Source organism: Moschus berezovskii, chromosome 11, assembly GCF_049115385.1.
Source record: "Moschus berezovskii isolate FMDL1 chromosome 11, NW_MosBer_1.0, whole genome shotgun sequence".
NCBI classification, from domain to species: domain Eukaryota; kingdom Metazoa; phylum Chordata; class Mammalia; order Artiodactyla; family Moschidae; genus Moschus; species Moschus berezovskii.
In genome coordinates this window covers 47,196,626-47,221,489 of record NC_142470.1, presented here as the reverse complement: position 1 = coordinate 47,221,489, position 24,864 = coordinate 47,196,626, and the positions used below count along the sequence as shown (strand labels likewise).

At 36.7% G+C, this 24,864-nt stretch overlaps 1 protein-coding gene across 2 annotated transcripts in view; it reads right to left on the bottom strand.

Moving 5' to 3' along the window:
- XPO1 (exportin 1) overlaps window positions 1-24,864 on the bottom strand; it is a 43,527-nt gene that overhangs the window by 13,418 nt on the left and 5,245 nt on the right. For both annotated transcript variants that reach the window (XM_055399482.2, XM_055399483.2), the window contains 5 exons: window positions 21,772-21,873; window positions 18,186-18,258; window positions 1,501-1,562; window positions 1,228-1,272; window positions 72-253 (listed from right to left, as the gene is read on the bottom strand). In XM_055399482.2, the coding sequence (XP_055255457.1) occupies window positions 72-253; window positions 1,228-1,272; window positions 1,501-1,562; window positions 18,186-18,258; window positions 21,772-21,873 (464 nt within the window). The remainder of the gene's footprint in view (window positions 1-71; window positions 254-1,227; window positions 1,273-1,500; window positions 1,563-18,185; window positions 18,259-21,771; window positions 21,874-24,864) is intronic.

The following is a 24,864-nucleotide window of genomic DNA, read 5'->3' as shown; positions in this document are numbered from 1 at the left end:
ATTTATAATCTACCTCCAATTCCTTGAAATTGTTTGAAAAACTGCTTAAAAATTCTAAAACAATTACTTGCCTGTCTTTTAAATGCTTAGCTTTCACTTGGGTTATCTGTCCACTAGAAAAATCAAATACTTCTTCACTCAAGAGTTTCAGAATCACCATATTATTCTGACAGAGACTTTCACTGGTCCGACTTGCTCCAACAATGTCACTGATAAAAGTTGGCCAGTGTTTTGGCCACTCCTGTTTAAGTATCTAAAATAAAATTGAAAGTGTTAATTTCATTTCACTTGTCAAGTGCAAATAAACAAACTTCACAGAAATTGTGTGATATCAAAAGCAGAAGCAATCATCAACCACCATTCATTTTGTTCCCCTTCATCAAGACAGAAAATGTGCCAGTCTCTATATAGAATATACTGAGTAGAAACTACAAAGTCCTATGTCTTAAATGCCCCATTCTCAGGAAGATTTTTGTACATATTGTAAAAGTTAGGCGAATTAAAATTTTCTAGTTAGATATATAGAAAGTTTAAAAAACAGGTAAAGTATAAAGATCAATTAAACGGATGCTTGAATTCAAAGCAATTTTTTAACAAATCAGTAAGACTGAGATAGTTGACATGGAAAAGAAACATACAACATGAGGCAAAAATTTTTTAATGAGTCCAACCCGTATCGGAGCCAAAGAAGTGAAGTTTTTACAGTATTTGTAAATACTGTAGTATTCTTTGTAAATACTACCACAGGATATTAACAATTTTAAATGTTAGACAATGGGCTAACTGCTGTAAACACTGTGAGGACTACTATCACCACCCTGCAAGATGTTTCAGTTCAGTTCAGTCGCTCAGTCGTGTCTGACTCTCCGCGACCCCATGAATCACAGCACACCAGGCCTCTCTGTCCATCACCAACTCCTGGAGTTCACTCAAACTCATGTCCACAGAGTCGGTGATGCCATCCAGCCATCTCATTCTCTGCCGTCCCCTTCTCCTCCCGCCCCCAACCTTTCCTAGCATCAGAGTCTTTTCCAGTGAGTCAACTCGTCGCATGAGGTGGCCAAAGTATTGGAGTTTCAGTTTTAGCATCAGTCCTTCCAATGAACACCCAGGATTGATCTCCTTTAGAATGGACTGGTTAGTTAATCAATAAAAGTAGAATAGAATACTTTGTTCAACTTATCAGCCTAATTCTCAGGGAAAACAATGTATCAAGTAAAACCTTACCTGAACAAGAATCATATTTAATTTCCCGATATATACTTTTTCTTTCTAAGAAAAGAAAAAAGTTTAAACAAGGACTTAAAAAAATTGATATAATAAATAACAAATGCAGGCAGCCCCCCACCCATGACCGGCAGAAAGAACAAAGTGATTACAGATCTATCATAAATGATTTGCTTATGTGTCTATATGTCTGTTACAGAAGTGGGTTTAAGATCAAGATCCAATATTTAAATGATTTTACACTCTCACAGTAGCTTCCAAAAAAGCTCTTACCTCTACACAAGTTGGGTCAGATGATGTCTTGATAATGAGGCCCACAACGTATTTTTTAATCCCTATTAAAAAAAAAATTATTCAGAACTTTATAGCATGCTATAAAATTGGGTAGGGGGAGGGCAGAGTAAAGGTCAGATCATACACCTAAATCCCATCACCAGTTATGACATTATGCGGAAAAATGTGTACTACTACTTTTTCAGTTTTGTGAAGAATGACAAAATATTGATTTGACAACTATGAATTATTATCTTCTAAGATATTCTTTAATGCTAGATAGCCAACTATACCAACCTGTGATTTTTAAATTAAAAAAAAAAAAAAAAAAAGGGGGGGGACACTTATGATTCCTTTAAAGAAACACAAGGTCAGATGTTAGTCCTGTCAAATTTATTTACAGCACTAAGCTAATCCTGTAAATAATTTTACCTTGTTTGTTCTACAGTGTAGAAAAAAACAGAGTAAAGAAAGCTTTTATTTATACTCTTAAGGATACGTTTATAGCATTACCTATTCTTTCAACAGTTAACATTTCACGTCTTTGATTTTAATCTGCATCATTCAGAATTTACTGGGCATCTATCTACTATACATCCTGCCAAAATTGTAAAGTAATGTCGTTCACCTTAAATTAATATACCCAAAGGACTTGAAACAGGATTTCTTAATCCAACAAATTATCTCTCCCTATGAAAAATAAAGACTAATCTCACATCTGTTTAATAATTTAGCTTTTGCCACCAAATGCTTTATGAAGATTTTCAAATTTTCAAAGCTATCTAAACTTCAGAAATACAGATGAAAGTTTGTAAAACTGTGTCCCAACTCCCATCTAGCAAATCTACATTGGACTCAAGATCCATTGACCAATGCTAATTTATAAGAAATAGCTACCCAGAAATATAATCAACCCTAAGCAACAAAATGCCTATTTGATTGTAAAACTACCCAAATAGAGCAATTTTCATGAGTTAAGTGTTAAATTCACTCTTTGACCCACAGTTCCTTCATTGGTAACTGAAAATAATTTTTATTAATTATGGTGGAACTGGACATTTCAACATTCCAAAAAAAACTTTTAAAAAGCATTAATTATAAAAATATTTTCCTAATTGATGAAAAATTTCACAAGTAAAATAAAGACACATACTACAGGTTATTCTGAAAATGTAACATCAAGTATTATCAACATTCACAATATAAGAATCATTTGAAAAACTGCCTGCCAGTTATTAAAGATTTAACTATATATACACAAACACATATCATCCAGTGAAACTATGGTACTGACATTTTAAAAACTTCTACACTAGGCAAAGGCCCCAGTAATAACTGTTGTAGATAGGATTCGCCAATGAACATGCTGTGTCCTTAGTCACTCAATTGTGTCTGACTCTTTCTGACCCCATGGACTGTAGCCCACCAGGCTCCTCTGTTCATGGGGATTTCTCCAGGCAAGAATATTGGAGTGGATTGCCATGCCCTCCTTCAGGGGATGTTCCCAACCCAGGGATCCCGCCTAACCAACTGAGCCACCAAGGAAGCCCTAATGAATGAACTGAATGATAAAAAGAAATGGGCAAAACTTCCAGAACAAATTGTCTAAGTTGTTAGTAGGAAAAACTAAAAGGTTTAAGTACATTCTGTACTTATGGGGGCAACTATTTTAGACAATGTTTCTATTGTCTAAAATTATTATTTTTTTTTTAAAAAAAGAGGTTTTGTGGACACCCAAAATAAAATCAGGTTTAGATTTAATAAAGTGATTTTAAAAAAGAAAGAAAGACCCAGAACTAGGGGAACTAGTTTTATTTTTAAATGATTGCTAAATCATACCATTTAGTTAGGATAACACACACAATAATCTCATGTCCTTAATATCCATTAGATTATTAGCAACTAAATAACTTCTTTTCAGAAACTTCTGAAATTCATCTGTAAGATGGAGCAAGCAGTAAAAGATGAAACTGGAAAAATGTGAAATAAGAGACAAAACTAAGTCGTTTCACTAAATATCACTCTAAAATGATCAGTGTCCATTCAAAGCACTTAAAACTACATGTAAAGACCTTTTCCATCAAGTACCGCTGCACATAGTGTCTGTTTAGAATCTCCTTCTATGCAACTTATATGATTAAGAACCATAATGTGCTCCCCAAATTCCTTCCCATTATCTACCAAAAGCAAAAAATAAAAGAAGTCAATTAAGTTTTTAAATTGTAAATTACACCTTTAAAAAAAGAAATGGGAATCCCCTGGTTGCCTAGTGGTTAGCACTTTGGGCTTTCACTGCCATGGCTTCAGTTCAATCTCTGTTTGAGAGCTAAGATTCTGCAAGCCATGTGGCTTGGCCAAAAGAATAAAGAAATGGTGTCACACATATCAAGATAGAGAAGTCAGATGAAGCTCAGCTTCTGAGATTTACAGAAAACTATCCTAGACTTCACAAAAACAAAACCCCTTTATTCCCAGCATCTCTTTGTGCCAAACAAGTTAACTCGTCTGCCAGTTGAAAAAAAAAAAACTTTTTTCAGTTTCTTCAATTATTTTATAAATAAAACAAATTTCTTAAAACAAGAACTATCTTTACAAGACTTCATCCAATAAAAACCATACTAATCAGAAACTATCTCTTTCCAATTACTCAGAAAGCTTATGTGGAGAGACTAGGATACTCCTTCCAGCAGTCTTCTAAGCTCTTTCCTGGGAATCAGGAAAATTTGTAAAATATATGTATTAAATAGATCAAAGAACACTTCACTGAAGAGTTCTCATACATAGGTTGTATGCCTCTGACAAACACAATTATGCTCTTACTGGTTACTATGCCAAGGCTTTCAAAGGACTCCTACAATGATTCAGCACACTTCCATCAATAGCCCCCACATCCCATTCTTCTAAATAGGAACAAAAAAATTCACCTCCGAAGTTTTTAAAATAAACCTTCAAATCATTTATTGAACATACTTTAAAAAAAAAAAAAAAAAGGACCATCCATGCATAGTTTCTTCAAAATATGGTACACTAGTATAAAAATGCCCAAATACTCACTGGAAGGCGGCTTATGGCATATGAATGCTCCTTATCCAAGAGTTTATGTTTTAATAATCTTTTATAACTCTTATTTTTCTCAATATCAAGAAAAATGTCTTTGACGGTCTGATTTCAAATAAAAACAAAGCAACACCAAATAATCCACACAATCTCATAAACTGATAACAACATTAGCTAGCTAAAAAGGTGAGATTTAAGTACATGTAATTCCCAAAGAATGCTCAAACTACCACACCATTGCACTCATCTCACACGCTGGCAAAGTATGCTCAAAATTCTCCAAGTTCAGGGAAGAACCCTGAACTTCCAGATGTTCAAGCTGGTTTGAGAAAAGGCAGAGGAACCAGAGATCAAATTGCCAACATCTGCTGCTGCTGCTACTGCTAAGTTGCTTCAGTTGTGTCTCTGTGACACCCCATAAACAGCAGCCCATCAGGCTCTCCCGTCCCTGGGATTCTCCAGGCAAGAACACTGGAGTGGGTTGCCATTTCCTTTTCCAATGCATGAAAGTGAAAAGGGAAAGTGAAGTCGCTCAGTAGTGTGTTACTCTTCGTGACCCCATGGACTGCAGCCTACCAGGCTCCTCCGCACATGGGATTTTCCAGGCAAGAGTATTGGAGTGGGGTGCCATCGCCTTCTCCAACCAATATCCGCTAGATCATCAAAAAAGCAAGCGAGTTCCAGAAAAATACCTACTTCTGCTTTACTGACTATGCCAAAGCCTCTGACTGTGTGGACCACAACAAACTCTGGAAAATTCTTAAAAGAGATGGGCACACCAGACCACCTGACCTGTCTCTTGAGAAATTTGTATGCAGGTCAGGAAGCAAATAGTTAGAACTGGACATGGAACAAAAGACTGGTTCCAATTCAGGGAAGGAGTACGTCAAGGCTGTGTATTGTCATCCTGTTTATTTAACTTATATGCAGAGTACATCATGAGAAATGCTGGGCTGGAGGAAGCACAAGCTGGAATCAAGATTGCCGGGAGAAATATCAATAATCTCAGATATGCAGATGACGCCACCCTTACGGCAGAAAGTGAAGAACTAAAAAGTCTCTTGATGAAAGTGAAAGAGGAGAGTGAAAAGGTTGGCTTGAATGAAGCTCAACATTCAGAAAACAAAGATCATGGCATCTGGTCCCATCACTTCATGGCAAAAAGATGGGGAAACAGTAGCTGACTTTATTTTTTTGGGCTCCAAAATCACTGCGGATGGTGATTGCAGCCATGAAATTAAAAGACGCTTAGTCCTTTGAAGGACCAACCTAGATAGCATATTAAAAAGCAGAGACATCACTTTGCCAACAAAGGTCCGTCTAGCAAAAGGCTATGTATGGTTTTCCCAATAGTTATGTATGGATGTGAGAGTTGGACTATAAAGAAAGCTGAGTGCAGGAGAACTGATGCTTTTGAACTGTGGTGTTGGAGAAGACTCTTGGGAGCCCCTTGGACTGCAAGAGGATCCAACCAGTCCATCCGAAAGGAAATCCATCTTGAATACTCTTTGAAAGGACTGATGCTGAAGCTGAAACTCCAATACTTTGGCCACCCAACTGACTCACTTGAAAAGACCCTGATGCTGGAAAAGGTTGAAGGCAGGAGGGAACGACAGAGGATGAGATAGCTGGATGGCATCACCGACTCAATGGACATGAGTTTGAGTCAACTCCGGGAGTTGGCAATGGACAGGGAGGCCTGGTGTGCTGCAGTCAACAGGTCACAAAGAGTTGGACACAACTGAGCAACTGAACTGAACTCCCATCAGACTTAATAGTTATATATATCATCTTGAAAGTTATTTACACAGCAATATTAACAGTCTTATCCCCCAGGAACACCTTGCAAATATTAGACACTTAATGACAAGGTAAAAGAAATGCATTAACAGAATGTGACTCAGTAAAACCCTTTAAAATGAGAACTTACTGACTACAACATACCAATGGTGCCATATTCTCATAGAGGCAAAATCTCCTTTCTAAATTTAAATTGTTAAGTTTGTTCATGAGTATTTTAGCTAGTCAGTGATACAGACTATCATTATATCATTAATATTATATTTTCAACCAAGTATAGAATTGTACCCACTGAGGGAAAAATACGAGTGAAAAAGTTGCACAATCTTATCCCTTGCTTTCATAGTGGCTAATTTTCATACACCACAGAAAATGGACAGCCTTGACACACTATCACAAAAGTAAAGCTACAATCAGGCAAAACTGAGTTCAGTCCAAACCACTGTACAATACTTAAACTCACTTTAAATGTGTACTCTATAATCACATCCCTTCACCAAAGCCATGTGTAACTGAAACATTTTCCTTACCATTAAAAAAAAAAGGAAGAAAGAAATGTTACTTTCAGATGCATAGGAAAGTGACTCAGTTATATATACATAACATACATGCATGTTTGTATAAGGCTTCCCTGGTGGCTCAGTGCTAAAGAACTCGCCTGCCAGTGCAGGAGACACAAGTTCAATTCCTGGATTGGGAATATCCCCTGGTAAAGGAAATGGCAACCCACTATAGTATTCTTGCCTGGAAAATCCCATGGATAGAGGTGCCTGGTGGGTTATACCGTCCCTGGGGTTGCAAAGGAGTTGGACATGACTTAGTGACTAAACAGCAACAACATATACATTTTCAGATTCTCTTCCATTATAGTTTATTACAAGATTATTGATACTCAACATACCACAATATATGTGCTATATATAGTAGGTCTCTGTTGTTTATTTTATATATAATAGTACTTCTATTAATCACATATCCCCAATTTATCCCTCTTCCCCTTTCAAACCCTTGCTGCTGCTGCTAAGTTGCTTCAGTCGTGTCTGACTCTGTGCGACCCCATAGATGGCAGCCCACCAGGCTCCCCCGTCCCTGGGATTTTCCAGGCAAGAACACTGGAGTGGGTTGCCATTTCCTTCTCCAATGCATGAAAGTGAAAAGGGAAAGTGAAGTCGCTCAGTCTTGTCCGACTCTTTGCGACCCCACAGACTGCAGCCTACCAGGCTCCTCCGCCCATGGGATTTTCCAGGCAAGAGTACTGGAGTGCATTGACATTGCCTCCAAACCCTTGCTGCTGCTGCTAAGTCACTTCAGTTGTGTCCAACTCTTGTGTGACCCCACAGACGGAAGCCCACCAGGCTCCCCCGTCCCTGGGATTCTCCAGGCAAGAACACTGGAGTGGGCTGCCATTGCCTTCTCCGCTTCAAACCCTTAAGTAACCATAAATTTGTTTCCTATCCTATGTCTTTGTTTAAATGAGCTCATCTGTATCACTTTTAAAGATTCCACATATGATACATCTGTCCTCTGACTTATTTCACTTAGTACGATAATCTCCAGGTCTATCCAAGTAGCTGCAAATGACATTATTTCATTCTTTTTGGTGTCTGAGTGAGTGTGCACATAACCCACTTCTTTTCCCACTCATCTGTCCATGGGTATTTAGGCCGCTGCCATGTTTTGGCTCTTGGCCTCTTGATGAAGGAGAAAGAGGAAAGTGAAAAAGCTGGCTTAAAACTCAACATTGAAAAAACTAAGTCATGGCACCCACTTCCATCATTTCATGGCAAATAAATGGGGAAGCAATGACAGACTTTACTTTCTTTGGCTCCAAAAAAGATTTGATGCTTTTGAATCCTAGTGCTAGATAAGACTCTTTGAGAGTCCCCTGAGACACCAAGGAGATCAAACCAGCCAATCCTAAAGGAAATCAACCCCAAACATTCATTGGAAGGACTGATGCTGAAGCAGAAGCTCCAATACTTCAGCCACCTGATGCAAAGAGCCGACTCATTAAAAAGACCATGAAGCTGGCAAAGATTAAAGGCAGGAAAAGGGGACAATAGAGAATGAGACAGTTGGATGGCATCACTGACACAATGGACAGGAGTTTGAGGAAGCTCCCGGAGATGGTGGAGAGGGAAGTCTTGTGTGCTGCAGTCCACGGGGTCGCAAAGAGTCGGACACGACTTAGTGACTGAACAGAAACAACGTCTTGGCTACTGTAAACAGTACTACTATGAACACTGGGTTTCATGTATTTTTTTGAATCAGTTTTCATCTTTTCTGCATATATGACCAGGAATGGGATTACTGGTTCATATGGTAACTCATTTTTAGTTTTTTTAAGGACCCTCCATACTGTTCTCCATAGTGACTGCACCAATTTACATTCCTACTAACAGTACAGTAGAGTTTCTTTTCTCCACATCCTCTCCTGTATTTATTATCTGTAGGCTTTTTTAATGATGGCGTGAGGTGAGATACCTTACTGTAGTTTGATTTAAATTTCTCTAATAACTAGTGATACTGAGCATCTTTATATGTGCCTGTTGGCCAGAAAGGAAGGCGCTTTTCCCATGTCATACTGTTATTACAAACCTGTCCACTTAAACCACCACCAATAATCACAAAGAGTCACTAAAATATAGTTATATCATCCAAAGGAATCCAAAACAATGTTCCTATTCCTCATTCACTGAAATACTCACGGGAACAAACTGCAAAATGAGAAATAAAAATAATTCAAAAGCAGGGGTTCTTAACCTACAGTTCCCAGAGCTTATAAATTGAAATTAGACTGTAATTTATTGCCTATATGTTCAGTAGTTTTAAGAATGGATCTTTATTATTTATTATTCTTACAAGGGTTTATAACTGCAAATGGTACTGAACAAGAACTCCTAATGAGATAAAACAATTAAAACTCTATTAAATTCATAATATACAATATTTGCAAACAACCCACAGGTAGATAAACAAAGTAGAATAAAATATTCAGTGTTTTTAAAAGGAATGAAATTGATACGTTGCAATATGGATTAACCTTGGCAACATATGCTACTGAAATAAAGCATACACAAAATATTGTACGATTGTACATGAGTTACCAAATAGGGAAATTCAGAGACAAGTATAATAATGGTTAACAGCGACTGGGAAGAGTATAAGAGAGAGTTAATGTTGAATGGTAGTTTCAACTGGGATGACAAAAAACTATCCAGAAATGAATAGTAGGATGGTTGCACAATACTATGAATTTACTTACTGACAATGAACTATACATACACTTAAAATAGTAAATATGTATATTGAATCACAGAAAAGTTTTTATTTTACCAAAAATTCAACATTTTTTTCTTTAACAAAAGAATAATCATAATAAAATCCACAACTCTTAAAAAAATTTTTTTTGGATTTAAATAATTTTTTGGCCACACCTGGCAGCATAAGGGATCTTAGGTTTCCCAACCAGGGATCAAGCCCATGCCCCCTGTATTAGAAGTGTGGAGTCAACCACTGGACCACCAGTTCCTCCAAACCTCTTTAATAAGATCCAAAGGTGGTTCGCATCTTCTGTGTGGATGTGATGTAAGGATTAGGCATTGTAAGGTCTCAAGTAAAGACCGCTTATGAAGTTTCACATAACTAGGAAATATTGGGGCGGGGGAGTAGACCACATTGTTATTATACCTTAAATAGAAATGGTAGGAAAACAGATTGTGTCAATTACATATGATGCTGAAGTACAAAAGAATATTGTAAAAAATATGATGTTTTATTGGATAAAATGTAACCAATATTTTGCTTTATTATCCCAGTGTTATAAAACTGGCGAAAACACACCAATAGGAGTGCTTGTTAAATCTGAGATTAGACTGGTACTTCACACATTACATTCCACAGAGTGGGGGGAGAGAATTTCTCATGGATTTGCTTAAAAGCCATGGCCTTAAGAGTCCAAACTCTTAAAAGTTCTTTTCAAAATGACCAACAAAAGAAACAACTATCTCTGTTCAATAGGGCGTAACATATTAACTTAAATATACATACAGAGATGATGTGTAGGATGCTCAACAGCTTAAGTCACAGTGAGAAGCCATTATATATGCTACACTGGCTAGAATTCAAAAAAACTGACCATACCAAGCTTTGGTGAAGATGGGAAGCATACTGCTACTGAGAATGTAAAGTGATACAATCATTTTGGAGAACAGTTGGGCAGTTAAAAATATACACCTACCATATGATCTAGCCATTCTACTCCCAGCTAATCAATTGAGCGACAGAGAGCAGATTGGGGGCTGGGGAGGTAAAGGAAAAGGCATTCACAAAAAAAGGTCATGATTACAGTGGTGGTTTCAGGCATGAATGTATCAAATTGTATACTTGAACTTGTATAGTTTATTATAAATGTTAAATACACCTTAATAAAACCATTTAAAAAAAAGCAAACAATTTTTTAAGTCACTACAGCTTAAAGGCAACAGGTCAAACATCAGTACAATGGGCGATTTTATGGATAGGAATGACCTGATTAGTTCTGTTTCTAAAATACACTTAACCTTTTGCTGAAAATATATCACAAGGGACAAACATAAGTGGGTGTTAAGGAGTCCAGTTAGGATGTTACTGCAGAAATTTCAAGGCAACTTAAGAGTAGTATACGAACATTTGGTGGAATGGAGAGATGTAGGAGTACTTTTTCGGAGAAGGCAATGGCAAGCCACTCCGGTACTCTTGCCTAGAAAATCCCATGGACGGGGGAGCCTGGTGGGTTGCAGTCCATGGGGTCGCTACGAGTCTGACGTGGCTGAGCGACTTCACTTTCACTTTTCACTTTCACACATTGGAGAAGGAAATGGCAACCCACTCCAGTGTTCTTGCCTGGAGAATCCCAGGGATGGGGGAGCCTGGTGGGCTTCCGTCTATGGGGTCACGCAGAGTTGGACACGACTGAAGTGACTTAGCAGCAGCAGCAGCAGGAGTACTTTTTATGGAAAGGGGCTGACAATACATGTGTTTATCCATAGTCAGCACCCAGATATGCAGAGCGTTTTACACACATTACTTATTATATCATGTCCTAGTAACCATGCAAGACAAAATAGTAGTGGGTTTATCACTACAAACTCTTTTCTTCACCACTGCTCTTTTCAATGTCAGCAAGTCTGTATATATCTCATAAAAATGTAAGCTACATGTCTTAACAGATTAAAATATAATCCTTTGGTTTAAATTAACCACTCCCTATTGGGAAATTATTTCCCTTCATATACTAAAATTCAATCTTTTTCTTTAGCTGAAACCATTACCTTAAATAAAAACAAACATCTGAGACTTAAAACTTCAAAGTTTTTGCACAGCAAAGGAAACCATAAACAAAACAAAGACACAGTATAGAATGGAAGAAAATATTGCAAATAACACAACTGACGAAGAGAGTCATCTTCAAAATATACAAACAGCTCACACAACTTAATATAAAAAACCCTTCTCAAAAGACAAAAAAACCAATCAAACCATGGACAAAAGATCTAAAGTTATTTTCTCCAAAGACACACAAACGGCCAAAAGGCACGTGAAAAGATGCTCAACATTACTAATTACGGCCAAAAGGCACATGAAAAGATGCTCAACATTACTAATTATTACAATTAATAAATGCTAGAAAGGATGTGGATAGAAAAAGGAAACCTCCTACACTGTCAGTGGGAATGTAAATTGGTACAGCCACCATGGGGATCAGTATGGAGGTTCCTTAAGAAACTATGGAAGTGAACTTCTCCGTTGGTTCAGTGGTTAAGAATTCACCTACCAATACAGGTGTCAGGGGTTTGATCCCTGGTGCAGGAAGATTCCACATGCGGGGAGTGGGGAATTAGCCCATGCTCTTCAACAAAGGAAGCCAACACAACTAGAGTAGCATCCACTTGCCACAACCAGAAAAGGCCTGTGCGCAGCAACAAAGACCCAGTGGACCCCAAAATAAATAAATGAAACAAAACTATGGAAGCAATCTATATGCCCATGACAGATGAATGGATAAAGATGTGAAACACAATGACAGCCAGAAAAAAGAAAAAAATAATGGCATTTGCAGCAACATGGACAGACCAAAAGATTATCATACCAAGAAAGCAAACCAGACAAAGTATTGTATGATATATCTTACATCTGGAATCTTTTAAATGATACAAATGAAATTTATACCATAGATACAGACTCACAGACAACAAACTTATGGTTCCCAAAAGAAAAGGAGAGTGATGGAAAGGATAAATTAGGAATTTGGGATTAAAATAACATATTATATAAAAAATAGATAACTAAGACCTATTGTACAGCACAAGGAACTATACTCAGTAGCTTTAAAAAATTGTCTTGACTTACAGTAACTCATCTATGCAAATATTCACTTCAAAACTTAACCTCAAAGATACCAATTATATATAATATGTACACATGTAATTTAAAAATGTAAAAGCAAAAATATTGGGAAAGTCATTAGGCTCTTAAATAAACGACTGAATTCCAAATAAAAGTGGTGTTAGTCACTGAAATAATTCAATACTAAGCAATTAATTGGATAATTATATACCAGCTAGTGGAGGTGATGGAATACTAGTTATTTCAAATCCTGAAAGATGACGCTATGAAAGTGCTGCACTCAATATGCCAGCAAATTTGGAAAACTCACCAGTGGCCACAGGACTGGAAAAGGTCAGTTTTCATTCCAACCTCAAAGAAAGGGAATGCCAAAGAATGCTCAAACTACTGCACAATTGCACTCATCTCACATGCTAGTAAGGTCATGCTCAAAATTCTCCAAGCAAGGCTTCAGCAATACGTTAACCGTGAACTTCCAGATGTTCAAGCTGGTTTTAGAAAAGGCAGAGGAACCAGAGATCAAATTGCCAACATCTACTCGATCACCGAAAAAGCAAGAGTTCCAGAAAAACATCTATTTCTGCTTTACTGACTATGTCAAAGCCTTTGACTGTGTGGATCACAACAAACTGTGGAAAATTCTGAAAAAGATGGGAATACCAGACCACCTGACCTGCCTCTTGAGAAACCTGGATGCAGGTCAGGAAGAAACAGTTAGAACTGGACATGGAACAACAGACTGATTCCAAACAGGAAAAGGAGTACGTCAAGGCTGTATATTGTCACCCTACTTATTTAACTTATATGCAGAGTACATCATGAGGAACGCTGGGCTGGAAGAAGCACGAGCTGGAATCAAGATTGCCGAGAGAAATATCAATAACCTCAGATATGCAGATGACACCACCCTTATGGCAGAAAGTGAAGAGGAACTAAAGAGCCTCTTGATGAAAGTGAAAGAGGAGAGCGAAAAAGTTGGCTTAAACCTCAACATTCAGAAAACTAACATCATGCCATCTGGTCCCATCATTTCATGGCAAATAGATGGGGAAAACAGTGAGACTTAATTTTTCTGGGCTCCAAAATCACTGCAGATAGAGACTGCAGCCATGAAATTAAAAGACGCTTACTCCTTGGAAGGAAAGTTATGACAAACCTAGACACCATATTAAAAAGCAGAGACATTACTTTGCCAACAAAGGTCTGTCTAGTCAAGCCCATGGTTTTTCCAGTGGTCATGTATGGATGTGACAGTTGGACTATAAAGAAAGCTGAGCGCCAAAGAATTGATGCCTTTGAACTGTGGCATTGGAGAAGACTCTCCAGAGTTCCATGGACTGCAAGGAGATCCAACAGGTCCATCCTAAAGGAGATCAGTCCTGGGTGTTCACTGGAAGGACTGATGTTGAAGCTGAAACTCCAATACTTTGGCCAACTGATGCGAAGAGCTGACTCACTTGAAGAGACCCTGATGCTGGGAAAGATTGAGAGCAGGAAGAAAAGTGGATGACAGAGGATGAGATGGTTGGATGGCATCATCGACTCGATGGACATTGGTTTAGGTGAACTCCGGGAGTTGGTGATGGACAGGGAGGCCTGGCGTGCTGCGGTTCATGGGGTCGCAAAGAGTCGGACACGACTGAGTGACTAAACTGAACTGAAACACCTATATACCAAGCAGTAAGGACACACTGCATATCTGAGGTTATTGATATTTCTCCCGGCAATCTTGATTTCAGCTTGTGCTTCTTCCAGCCCAATAACCTCAGATATGCAGATGACGCTACCCCTATGGCAGAAAGTGAAGAGGAACTCAAAGGCCTTTTGATGAAAGTGAAAGAGGAGAGTGAAAAGGTTGGCTTGAAGTTCAACATTCAGAAAACCAAGATCATGGCATCTGGTCCCATCACTTCATGGGAAATAGATGGGGAAACAGTGTCAGACTTTATTTTTTTGGGCTCCAAAATCACTGCAGATGCTGATTGCAGCCAGGAAATTTTAAGATGCTTACTCCTTGGAAGGAAAGTTATGACCACCCTTGATAGTATATTAAAAAGCAGAGACATTACTTTGCCAACCAAGGTCCGTCTAGTCAAGGCTATGGTTTTTCCCGTGGTCATGTATGGATGTGAGAGTTGGACTGTGCCGAAGAATTGATGCTTTTGAACTGTGGTGTTGGAGAAGACTCTTGAGAGTCCCTTGGACTGCAAGGAGATCCAACCAGTCCATTCTAAAGGAGATCAATCCTGGGTGTTCACTGGAAGGACTGATGCTAAAGCTGAAACTGCAATACTTTGGCCACCTCGTGCGACAAGCTGCCTCACTGGAAAAGACTCTGATGCTAGGAAAGGTTGGGGGTGGGAGGAGAAGGGGAAGACAGAGAATGAGATGGCTGGATGGCATCACTGACTCTGTGGACATGAGTTTGAGTGAACTCCGGGAGTTGGTGATGGACAGGGAGGCCTGGCGTGCTATGATTCATGGGGTCGCGGAGAGTCAGACACGACTGAGCGACTGAACTGAACTGAAGGACATACTAAGGGAAACCAAGGCAAGAGACATCCAACTCAGTCTAGAATTGTCAGGTATATTTCTGGCAAAGTGCTTTAGACAATGCCCTAAATTGAAAATGCCATTCCCCTAAAAACATGTGAAACTAACATCCACTTATGGATGGATAAGAAACTGAAAGGTGATAAACTATGTACTAGCCTGAAATTAATGATTACAAAAATTATTTTGGCTGGCTGTACAGCCAAACCTATCCTTCTCTGAAAATACATCAAGCGCTGCCACTTTTGTGAATAAGCTTGTCCCTGGGTTGGGAAGATCCCCTGGAGAAAGAAATGGTAACCCACTCCAGTATTCTTGCCTGGAGAATCCCATGGACAGAGAAGAATGGTAGGCTACAGTTCACGGGGTTGCAAAGAGTGGGACACGACTGAGTGACTTCACTCACTCAAAGGGACCAACTAGATTTTCCTTTTCTTTCACCACGTGCTAGCACTCATATATACTAAGACTAGCTAACAAATGGAAGATAACAGCTTAAAAGATTGACAATTATAAACAAAAGGAATATATAGTATTTCAGGGGTTATACTAATTTATTTCCAATGTCAAAGTGAAAGATGAAGAAAAATTAACGTTCGGAAATATTAGTATACTTTGTGAGACATAAAATCTTAGGATGGTACAAGCCTCTCAGGAATGAAAAAGTTGGATAGAATCATAAATATAGTAGTGAATAAATTTATGTCTCAATGTTTTATAAACGAGATTACTTTAAAAACACAAACTAAATTCATGATGCAAAGTTGTTGCAGATCTAAAGTTCACTAACGTTCTCTGAGAGCTATTTTACATCCTCTTCTGATATTAAACCTCTGAAATACCCTAGAAATTACACTACGCTTTCCCCTCCATGTAATGACTTCAATGACAACAACAACCACGCTGGTGATAGTAACTTCAGGTTTTAGAAAAGATTTACGTCCCACTCAATCTTATCACTAGTGTTAAGGGGAAATGTAAAGAGAAAGGTGATTCTGATAAGATGTTTTCTTGTAAGTATAACTTTCAGAGAAATGAAGCGTCTCATTAATACAGAATAGGAACACATGAAGAAATCCTCCTCCACCAGTTTTTTTCCAAACAAGACTTTCAAAACTGAAAAATCTTATATCCTGGAATATGCATAGAAATGTATGGAAGTTTTTGACTGCGTGATAAAAGTCAAAACATGCCACTCCCACTATTTACATGGAAAGCAAAAAATGTCAAGTTCTCAAGAACTACAACCTCTGAAATTTTCAGTAACAAATACAACCATGATTTTGATAAGCACATATTACTTCAAATCATTTAATTTTACAGCTGGAAAATAACTTGGGAGGATCATCAAGCATAATCCTTATGTAATAAGAAGCAGAGGTTTATGTGTTTAGAAATTAAAGAGGGACTTACCACAGTACAATGACAATGAAATAAAAAAATAAACACTTTCTGTTGGTATGGTAAGCCATGGCTCAAGCCAAAGTATAAAACAACAGTGAAGGAACCAGGACTTTACTGAAGTCCCTAAAAGTAAGTAGTAGTGATGAAGTACAAAGGATCTATTTGGGACAGGAGTCAAACCGTACTTATTAATTTCTAAAGAAGTCACAGAACATGATCTAAAATGGTTTCAAACCAAAATAAAACATTAAAGAACCTCTTTGGGTGGCAGTATTCAAATACTTCCGTACTATCATTCTTAATTCACAGTTTATGATATTTTAGGGATATAGCTGTTAAAAAACTGTCCCATTCACCTCTAAATGTGCTATAAAGATGTCAAGATTTAAGTCAGGTTTTCATAAATCCAGGTCACTATCCCATTATAAAGATGATATGAAAAAGCAGGTCAAAGACGACATCTTAAAAAGCAATAGTCCAAGAAAGGGAACATGATTTAATAGAACGCCATCAGAAGTAGAGTAACCCCATTATAAAGTCCAGACAAATAAGTAACAAAGTAGTTAATAAGGCAGTATGTGAAAGCCACATTAAAGAATTTCAGGAGACTTAACTTTGCCCCTTGCTTCTTAAACCATGACTACTTTTGTCAAAGTAGTACAAAGGGAGAAGTTAAAATATTAATACCAGTCATCATCAAATCTTCACCTTTTAAAAATCTTGCCTATTTTATTTTAGAAGCAAATCTTTTATAAGGTATGCTTAGAATTTCAAAAGATAAAGTCACATGATTTTTAAAACTTGGCTTTTCCTGTGCTGTTTCATTTATGTGTTATTCCTTATATTTTAAAATACTCATTACTTGTTACCATGTGATGAATTTAAAATAATGCTTAAGAGCACATATTCAAATTTCATTCACTTCAAACATGGTCCACATTAACTATGAGTTGATAAAAATTTTTCACAATATTTACTGGATAAAGATGGACCAGTCTGGTTTCTGCTTTCTCCCAAATAAAACCTTATTCTTCCCCTGCCCCCAAATATAATCAGAATCTGCCTTGCAACATGATGAAAACAGTAAAAAAGCATTAGTGCATGCTGCTGCTAAGTCACTTCAGTCGTGTCCGGCTTTGTGTGACCCCATAGACGGAAGCCCACCAGGCTCCCCCGTCCCTGGGATTCTCCAGGCAAGAACCCTCGAGTGGGTTGCCATTTCCTTCTCCCATGTGTGAAAGGCAAAAGTGAAAGTGAAGTCGCTCAGTCGTGTCCGACCCTTAGCGACCCCATGGACTGTAGCCTACCAGGCTCCTCCATCCATGGGATTTTCTAGGCAATAGTACTGGAGTGGCTTGCCATTGCCTTCTCCGAGGGCATAATAAACTATTAAAGATTTGATGCACTCCTCCCAATAGTCAACTCACAAAAATGCCAGGGATAATAAAATTCTGAATTTGCAATTCTTTAAAACACTTTCTTACCTTCACATTGGTTCCTTGGAAGAATCTTCCACCTTGTTTTTATCACATTTTCCAAAATCTGTAGTCCGTAATACTGAAAATTGGAGAATAAAAGTATGTGAATATACTGCTGTAAGACTGGCAATTTCCAGGATTCACAAATGGACAGACATTCACACATTTACATCTAAAGTTTCAAAAACAGTATGCTACCAAGTTTTAATTACATATATTAAACAAGGATCTATTCATTCGCCCATATACTGAGTTTTCATGCATTTTCCTCATTTTATTGTTTACTACTCTATTTAACGTCCTGCTGTTTAAACATGCTCACACCAGGAGGAAGAACCAAATAAAAAGCCCTTAGCAGCCAAATGGGCTGGGTCTGCAAAAGGAAAATGTAGCAGCCAGATATGAATTCACAGCATAAATGACTGCTTACAGGCTCACGTACTTTAACAAAACCAGGCTCCTAAGAATTTAGCAGCTTGGATGCTCTCAAGCTTCCTACCATCTTCTAGGAGTTGTAAACTCTTGGCCAAGTATTAAAGTATTGTCACAGATACTTTCTATAGAGAGTGTTTACAAACATCACTGGTGTGTTACTTAAGGAGCAGCAAGACAGCCCACGGGTTTAATTTAAAAATTTAACCCCACCCTTATAGTTGCTATTTCTACTAATTTAAAGATAAACTTTTGTGCACAGTCAAAATAATACACAAATGCATGTTGCAATCTGTATCTACCTTTCAGGTATTTCTTCCAAGTATAGAAATAAGTAAAAATGTAAATTAATAAATACAAATACCACTTTGAAGCCATTTTGTCCCCCCTGTTGATTACTCACTCTAAATAGTCAATAATATTTGTAACAATTTATAAGGCTACAGGAGTTATTACCCAAAATTATTACCATGACCAATTAGTGTGGATAGACAGGAGGAAGAAAAGGGTCAAAATTGTGTGGTATGTTTCAACTGGTTGAACTAGGGGAAGAATCAGCTATAATACCTGAAAGGCAAACTCATTCATATACAGACATATAACCTCAGATTGCAAGTTTTGGCTGAGAATAAGAGTTCATCTTTAAAATGGTTAGTCACCACACAATAAAATAGGAGCATTAGTATTTCAACCAAAGGGATCATGTGAATGCACACTTTATCCAAAGCACAATATAGACTGTCCCAAACTACATTGTGCTCAAACAATGTTTTTGCTGTTTTCTTTCATTTTTAACATTTTGTACTTTTTAAGGGAAATTTTGCCATTTCAACCCAAATCCTACATTTGCAGAACATTCCTTAAAAAGACTTCATAAATAAAAACAAGGCCAAAGCAAAATTCTGAAATTATAAATTTGACGCTATTAAGTTTCATAATCAGCAGCAAATGGTGAAGCTTTCTATCCTATTCATCTACTTCCCTTTAAAGGTCTAGCTCTCAGACACATGTAAATAAAGGTAAGTTTCTCACTGACTAAAATTCTAAATTAACTTTAAAAACATACTACTCTAAACTTGCTTTAAATTATTTTATAGTCATGAAATCAAGAGGGGCCAAAGTTTTACTAAGTCAAAACAAATGCACTTCCTACTACACAAAATATACATCCTCTTGCTAATTTTCAACCAATTACAAAGATCTTTAAGAAACTAAGAAACAAAACCCACCATAAATACACCAGTTAAGAAGTAATAATCCTAAGGATAACGTCACCATATTTAGCCGATATATTTTTAGCTTACCCTTTTTTAATCTAAGGATATCCCCCCTTTCCTTTACTGCATTCATTTATGTACTTCTGCCTTTATATCTGATACTGTTACCTAAATTACCAATTTACTGACCTCTAGTCCTTTCTTCAACTGTAAAAAAGTAGCGTAAGTTTGTTGAAAATACAATTCATTATTTTCGTCTTTCTGCTAGGAGGGCTGAAGTAGGAAGCCCAATAAAAGCTGTTTACAAGTTAGTTCAAAGGAAGACACAGATAACTTTCAGAATACCCTAAAACCCAATCTCTCCTAGACATTGAGACTTTACAAATGATGAGAACTCAGTTCTTTGAAAAGGAGTATTTTAATGAAAAAATCTGGAAGTGACAGCCAAATCTGAGGGCCAATGATAAAGAACTACTTTGGAAATATACATCAATAATCCAAATATCATTTTGAAGTATTACATTTCTGCTTTGTATCTCAGGACTTGAGAAATCCACTGCTGAGTTATGAAGATGAGGGACAGATAACAGCAAAGACTACATGAAAAAAAAAATAAATGCATGAAATGATCCCTATGGTAGAAATTTCTACTGAGCCCTTAGAAATACTTATTTTACGCATTGAATTCCCCTTTCCCCTCCCACCACCCATGAAACAAAAACAATTGATGAACAGAATTCAGTTAAAGGGAATCAAAAGGGTAGACCTTGTGGAGGCCTGCCGTCAAAGCCTAGCTGTGTCAGTTGCACAGGAAGACACCCCTTTTCTTCCTATTACAAGCAATCAACATAATGGAACATTATGATTAATATCAGGTAGTGTTAACATCTTTAAAGAAAAAAAAAATGATTGCATAAAAGCCAAATGTCATAGTGCATAAATTTAGCACCAAATCATTTGTAATTTATGTAAATTGAAGAATTCTTTACCTGTTGCTTTCTTTCTGTTCCTCTAATCATCTCATTTTTCACAAGACAAATTTGAGTTTTTAAAAATACTGTTGATAAATCAACTTAAACATTAGTAATGTCTGTCAGTATAAAAAGCAAAATTTACCAGGCAAGCAAACAGGCAAACACTGTTATGTTACTTAAGGTTAGCACTTTGAGGAAGTTCTGGACTGTATTTTTGCCCTAAAATTTATAAGATGTCAAAACTAATTAATATTTTAAAACTGTTAATTAACACAGTCTGATTTCAGAAACAGAGGTGAACACGGCTAATTTCTGTTTTAACACAATGTATACCAAGTGGAAACTTTGTGTGTAAACAGAACACCATGCATGGTATTTTACTACTTTAAGGCAGTTTAAAGAGAAGTGTGAATCATCAAGCCTAAACAGTCAAAACACATTTTGATCAACCTTTCTGTTCAAACTTAAAAAAAGGACCCAAATGATAACATTTTCAATTGCAAATAAAAACTGAGTGCTGTCCCATTAAAAGCATTGGTACCATGGAGTCGGGTTTTACGCTGCCCACAAAACTTGGTTTTGGAGGTGCCTAGCCTGTGTTATATTGATCACTTGCCCAAAATAACTCTTCTGATGTTTCATCTCTGAATAACATTCAGAATAACATTCAGAATTTATGCTGAGATCTGCACACATATTCTAAAAAGAAAGAAAAAAAAAAAAAGCCCCCGAAACAACAAAAAGAAAAAGCCACCTTGCATACTAGTCCCAATTACAAAACTTCATTCATAATTCTTAGGACTATTTGCAAGAATTAATTCTATGTTTAAGACTAAATTTTGAAATAAGTCAACATTATTAAATGATTTGAGATAACAAAGGCTAATACTAAAAATGAGATACCTTCCTCAAAGTTTATGACTGGAAGAAAAGAAGAAATAATGGATTTTAAAACCACCGCTTGCTTACTTTTGTGTTCATATTCTGTGAAAACTCCAAAATTGTGTCGACTCTTGTCCACGCATCAGGATGCTCCTTTAAATGTGTCAGTACTTCTTGAGCCATTCTTTGCTAAAATAGTACACAAAAACAATTTTAAGCTAACTTGTTCTTTTCAAAGGTATTGAGCAAGACAAAAGTCCAAATGGAGAATGATTTCATCAACTTCTGGAAATACTGGCGAAAAAAAAACTCGTTACAGAAATAAAATTGTGTCCATTATCAGTCTTAAAACTTCAGTTAAGAATGGAAATATACCTCTGAAACACAGAAGCGTTTTCCCCCTTCATGTGCCTTATTTAGTATTCTCAAAACTGAACTTAAATTCTATCAATTCTAACAAAGAGCTACTCTGACATAAAGGGGTTCTCAGCACACAATCAACTAAAAAAAAAAAAAGCAATACAGAAAAATTCTCATCTACTAGATAAACCGTATAATGGTATACTCTGGTTTGTAAGAGTCACCAAGATATTTTCAACAAGATCTATAAAATTATATCTCATGGGAGACAGACAAAAGCTAAGTCATAAAAACATTAAGACAGTCTCTTCAGTTTACTGTAAACACACCTTTATCTCTGAAAAATCTTCTAATTTTATTAACTCCTAGTTTGAGATTTCTTTGTTGCTTTTGTATTTCTAAAATGCAAATCCAGAAATAATTTAACCTACAAAAACATCATCTAGAACATTAATAAAATTAGTGGTTTTAAAATCTGTCCATTTTAGATGTTGTTGTACACTTGTACGTTTTTCTTTTAAATATCAGATCTAAAACTTATAGAACTTTGTACCTTTCTTCAATGCCATTTCCTTTCTTTGTTCCTTCTTTCCAGACAATCACTTTTATGATCTGGTGTCTTTTCCTTGATTTTCACAGCATGTGTATGAAATTTCATAAATATAGTTGTATAGTTACTGAATTTTATATTAATAGTATACTATGGAAATCCTTCTGCAACTTGCTCTTTCCATTTGACAGTTTTTTCCCTCCACTTTACTGAGCTATGATTGACACCTGACAGTTTTAAAGACGTAGCCATGTTGACATTAGTTTCTTCATTTTAACTGCTAGTTTTTCATATGATATGAACACTATGCTTTACCAAAGGCAAAAGTCTATTGATTCCCCCCGCCCCCGCCCAGCAGGAAGCCAACAGGTTAATCTGTTTCACCCTTAAGGATGATCTATAGCTCAACTGGATCCTAATTATCTTTTGCCTGTTTCTACCACATGTCTTAAGAAAAAAGTCTGTCAGTTATCCTTCTGGTTAGATTATTTAGTTGATCAAGGGTTTGACTCTATGGGTAATTAATAAGAAATCATCAAAAAGGGGGGAGGAAAAGCATTCTTATTTAAATTATCTCTGACAGAGATACCTCATAATATTAAGTTGGCTTTTATTCCAATTTACAAAAAAATCATTTTTCTCTTGTGGCTTTGATGTTAAGAAACAAGTCTTTGCCTCAGGGAACAGATATCACATTCATGATTTTTCTCTCATTAATCAATGAGCAATAAACACTGCTTACTGTTTAAAAGAAAACTTTGACAAATACACACTCACTAAATTAGGTAATGGTTCTGTATTATAACAATAACACCAGAAACACTGTGGAACTTGAAAGAAAAATCAGGTGCCTGGGTTTCACCCTAAGGGTCCAGGATTAGAGTCAGAGGGTAAAGTCGTGAAATACAACCATACATTTTTTAATTTGATTTCATTAAAGCACTGATGGTTTTAAAGGGTTCTAACTGTGTTATATAATAACCAATCATCAAGTAGAAAAAATAGTTTTGTGAGTTATTTAGGGTCAAAGCCCATTTTAGCAGTGTTTTGATTCTTCCCCTGAGAATATCTAACTAGAGAGACTATCCAACTAGATAAAGACTTGAATGTAATATAGTAACCCATATTAAGAGATTAAGGTGTATTAAACATCCATGCCTAGAAAGTTATTTGGTCATGCTACAACTTCATCAGTTTTGAAGTGATGAGCATTCTACATATTAAACCTTCATTTCAAACTCTGCATAAATCATGTTCCTTCCTTTTATGTCATTCATTCTATCATAATTTTACTCTCAAAAGTTATTTCTAGTATTTGCATCCTTTTAAAAAACTGTCCTAATCCCACTGTCCCCTTACATAACATATTCTTTTCTTAACTTAAAAGCCCAGGAGGGGTTAAAAGACACAAAAGGAAACCAAAGAGAAAATCTGGCATCTCCCTGTGTTACTAACTGAATGGTCAAAGTATTTTAGTTGCTAAGCAATAGATAAAAGAGTTCAAGACACTTAACACAGTATTGAAGAAAACACCCAACTATCATTTTTTTTCTCCTGGCGGCCTACTTGGCTAAAAATGTTTATAATAGAAGGTAGTCCTAATATTACAGTGCTAAAATTTTACTATACTACCCATCTAAGCAAAAGTTCTACTTACACCCTTCTAATAATTTCTTTCCCTCCAAAGTTACATAATCATTTTTTAAAAGTTAGGTGAGTTTGAAAGCTTAATTAGCATAATTTCTAGTTGCTATTTTAAGTACATATTTTATGACAAACCAAAACCAAACACTCCCCACCAAACCATATATTAAAACAATGAGTTTACATCACATATATGTGCATTTACATCACATATCTTCTTTACTATACTTTCAAAAGTACCCTTAAAGTACCAGTCACTGGTAACAAGTGCTTTACAAAACCTCATCACTAACCCTCTAGTCTCTTCCAAGGTAGGGAACACTTTGTGGATAAGACTCCAGAGGAATGACCAGAAACCTTACTGGAATAAAATTAAGACATCTAACATTAAAACAATGCTTTCCAAACTTTTTATCCGAAATAAAAACCCTCACAGAGGTGGTATATAAAAAACCAACTGAACAAGGAAGTTTAAAGATACCCCACTCAGAAAAGGGGTTCTTAGCTGCCTTTAGGCTCTAAGCCTGTTTCCTAATCTAAGTATCAACTTACTGATTATCTTTATACAACTGATCTATCCTATGAGAGATCTAACTAAACATAAAATTTTTACTTTTGGGAAAGTT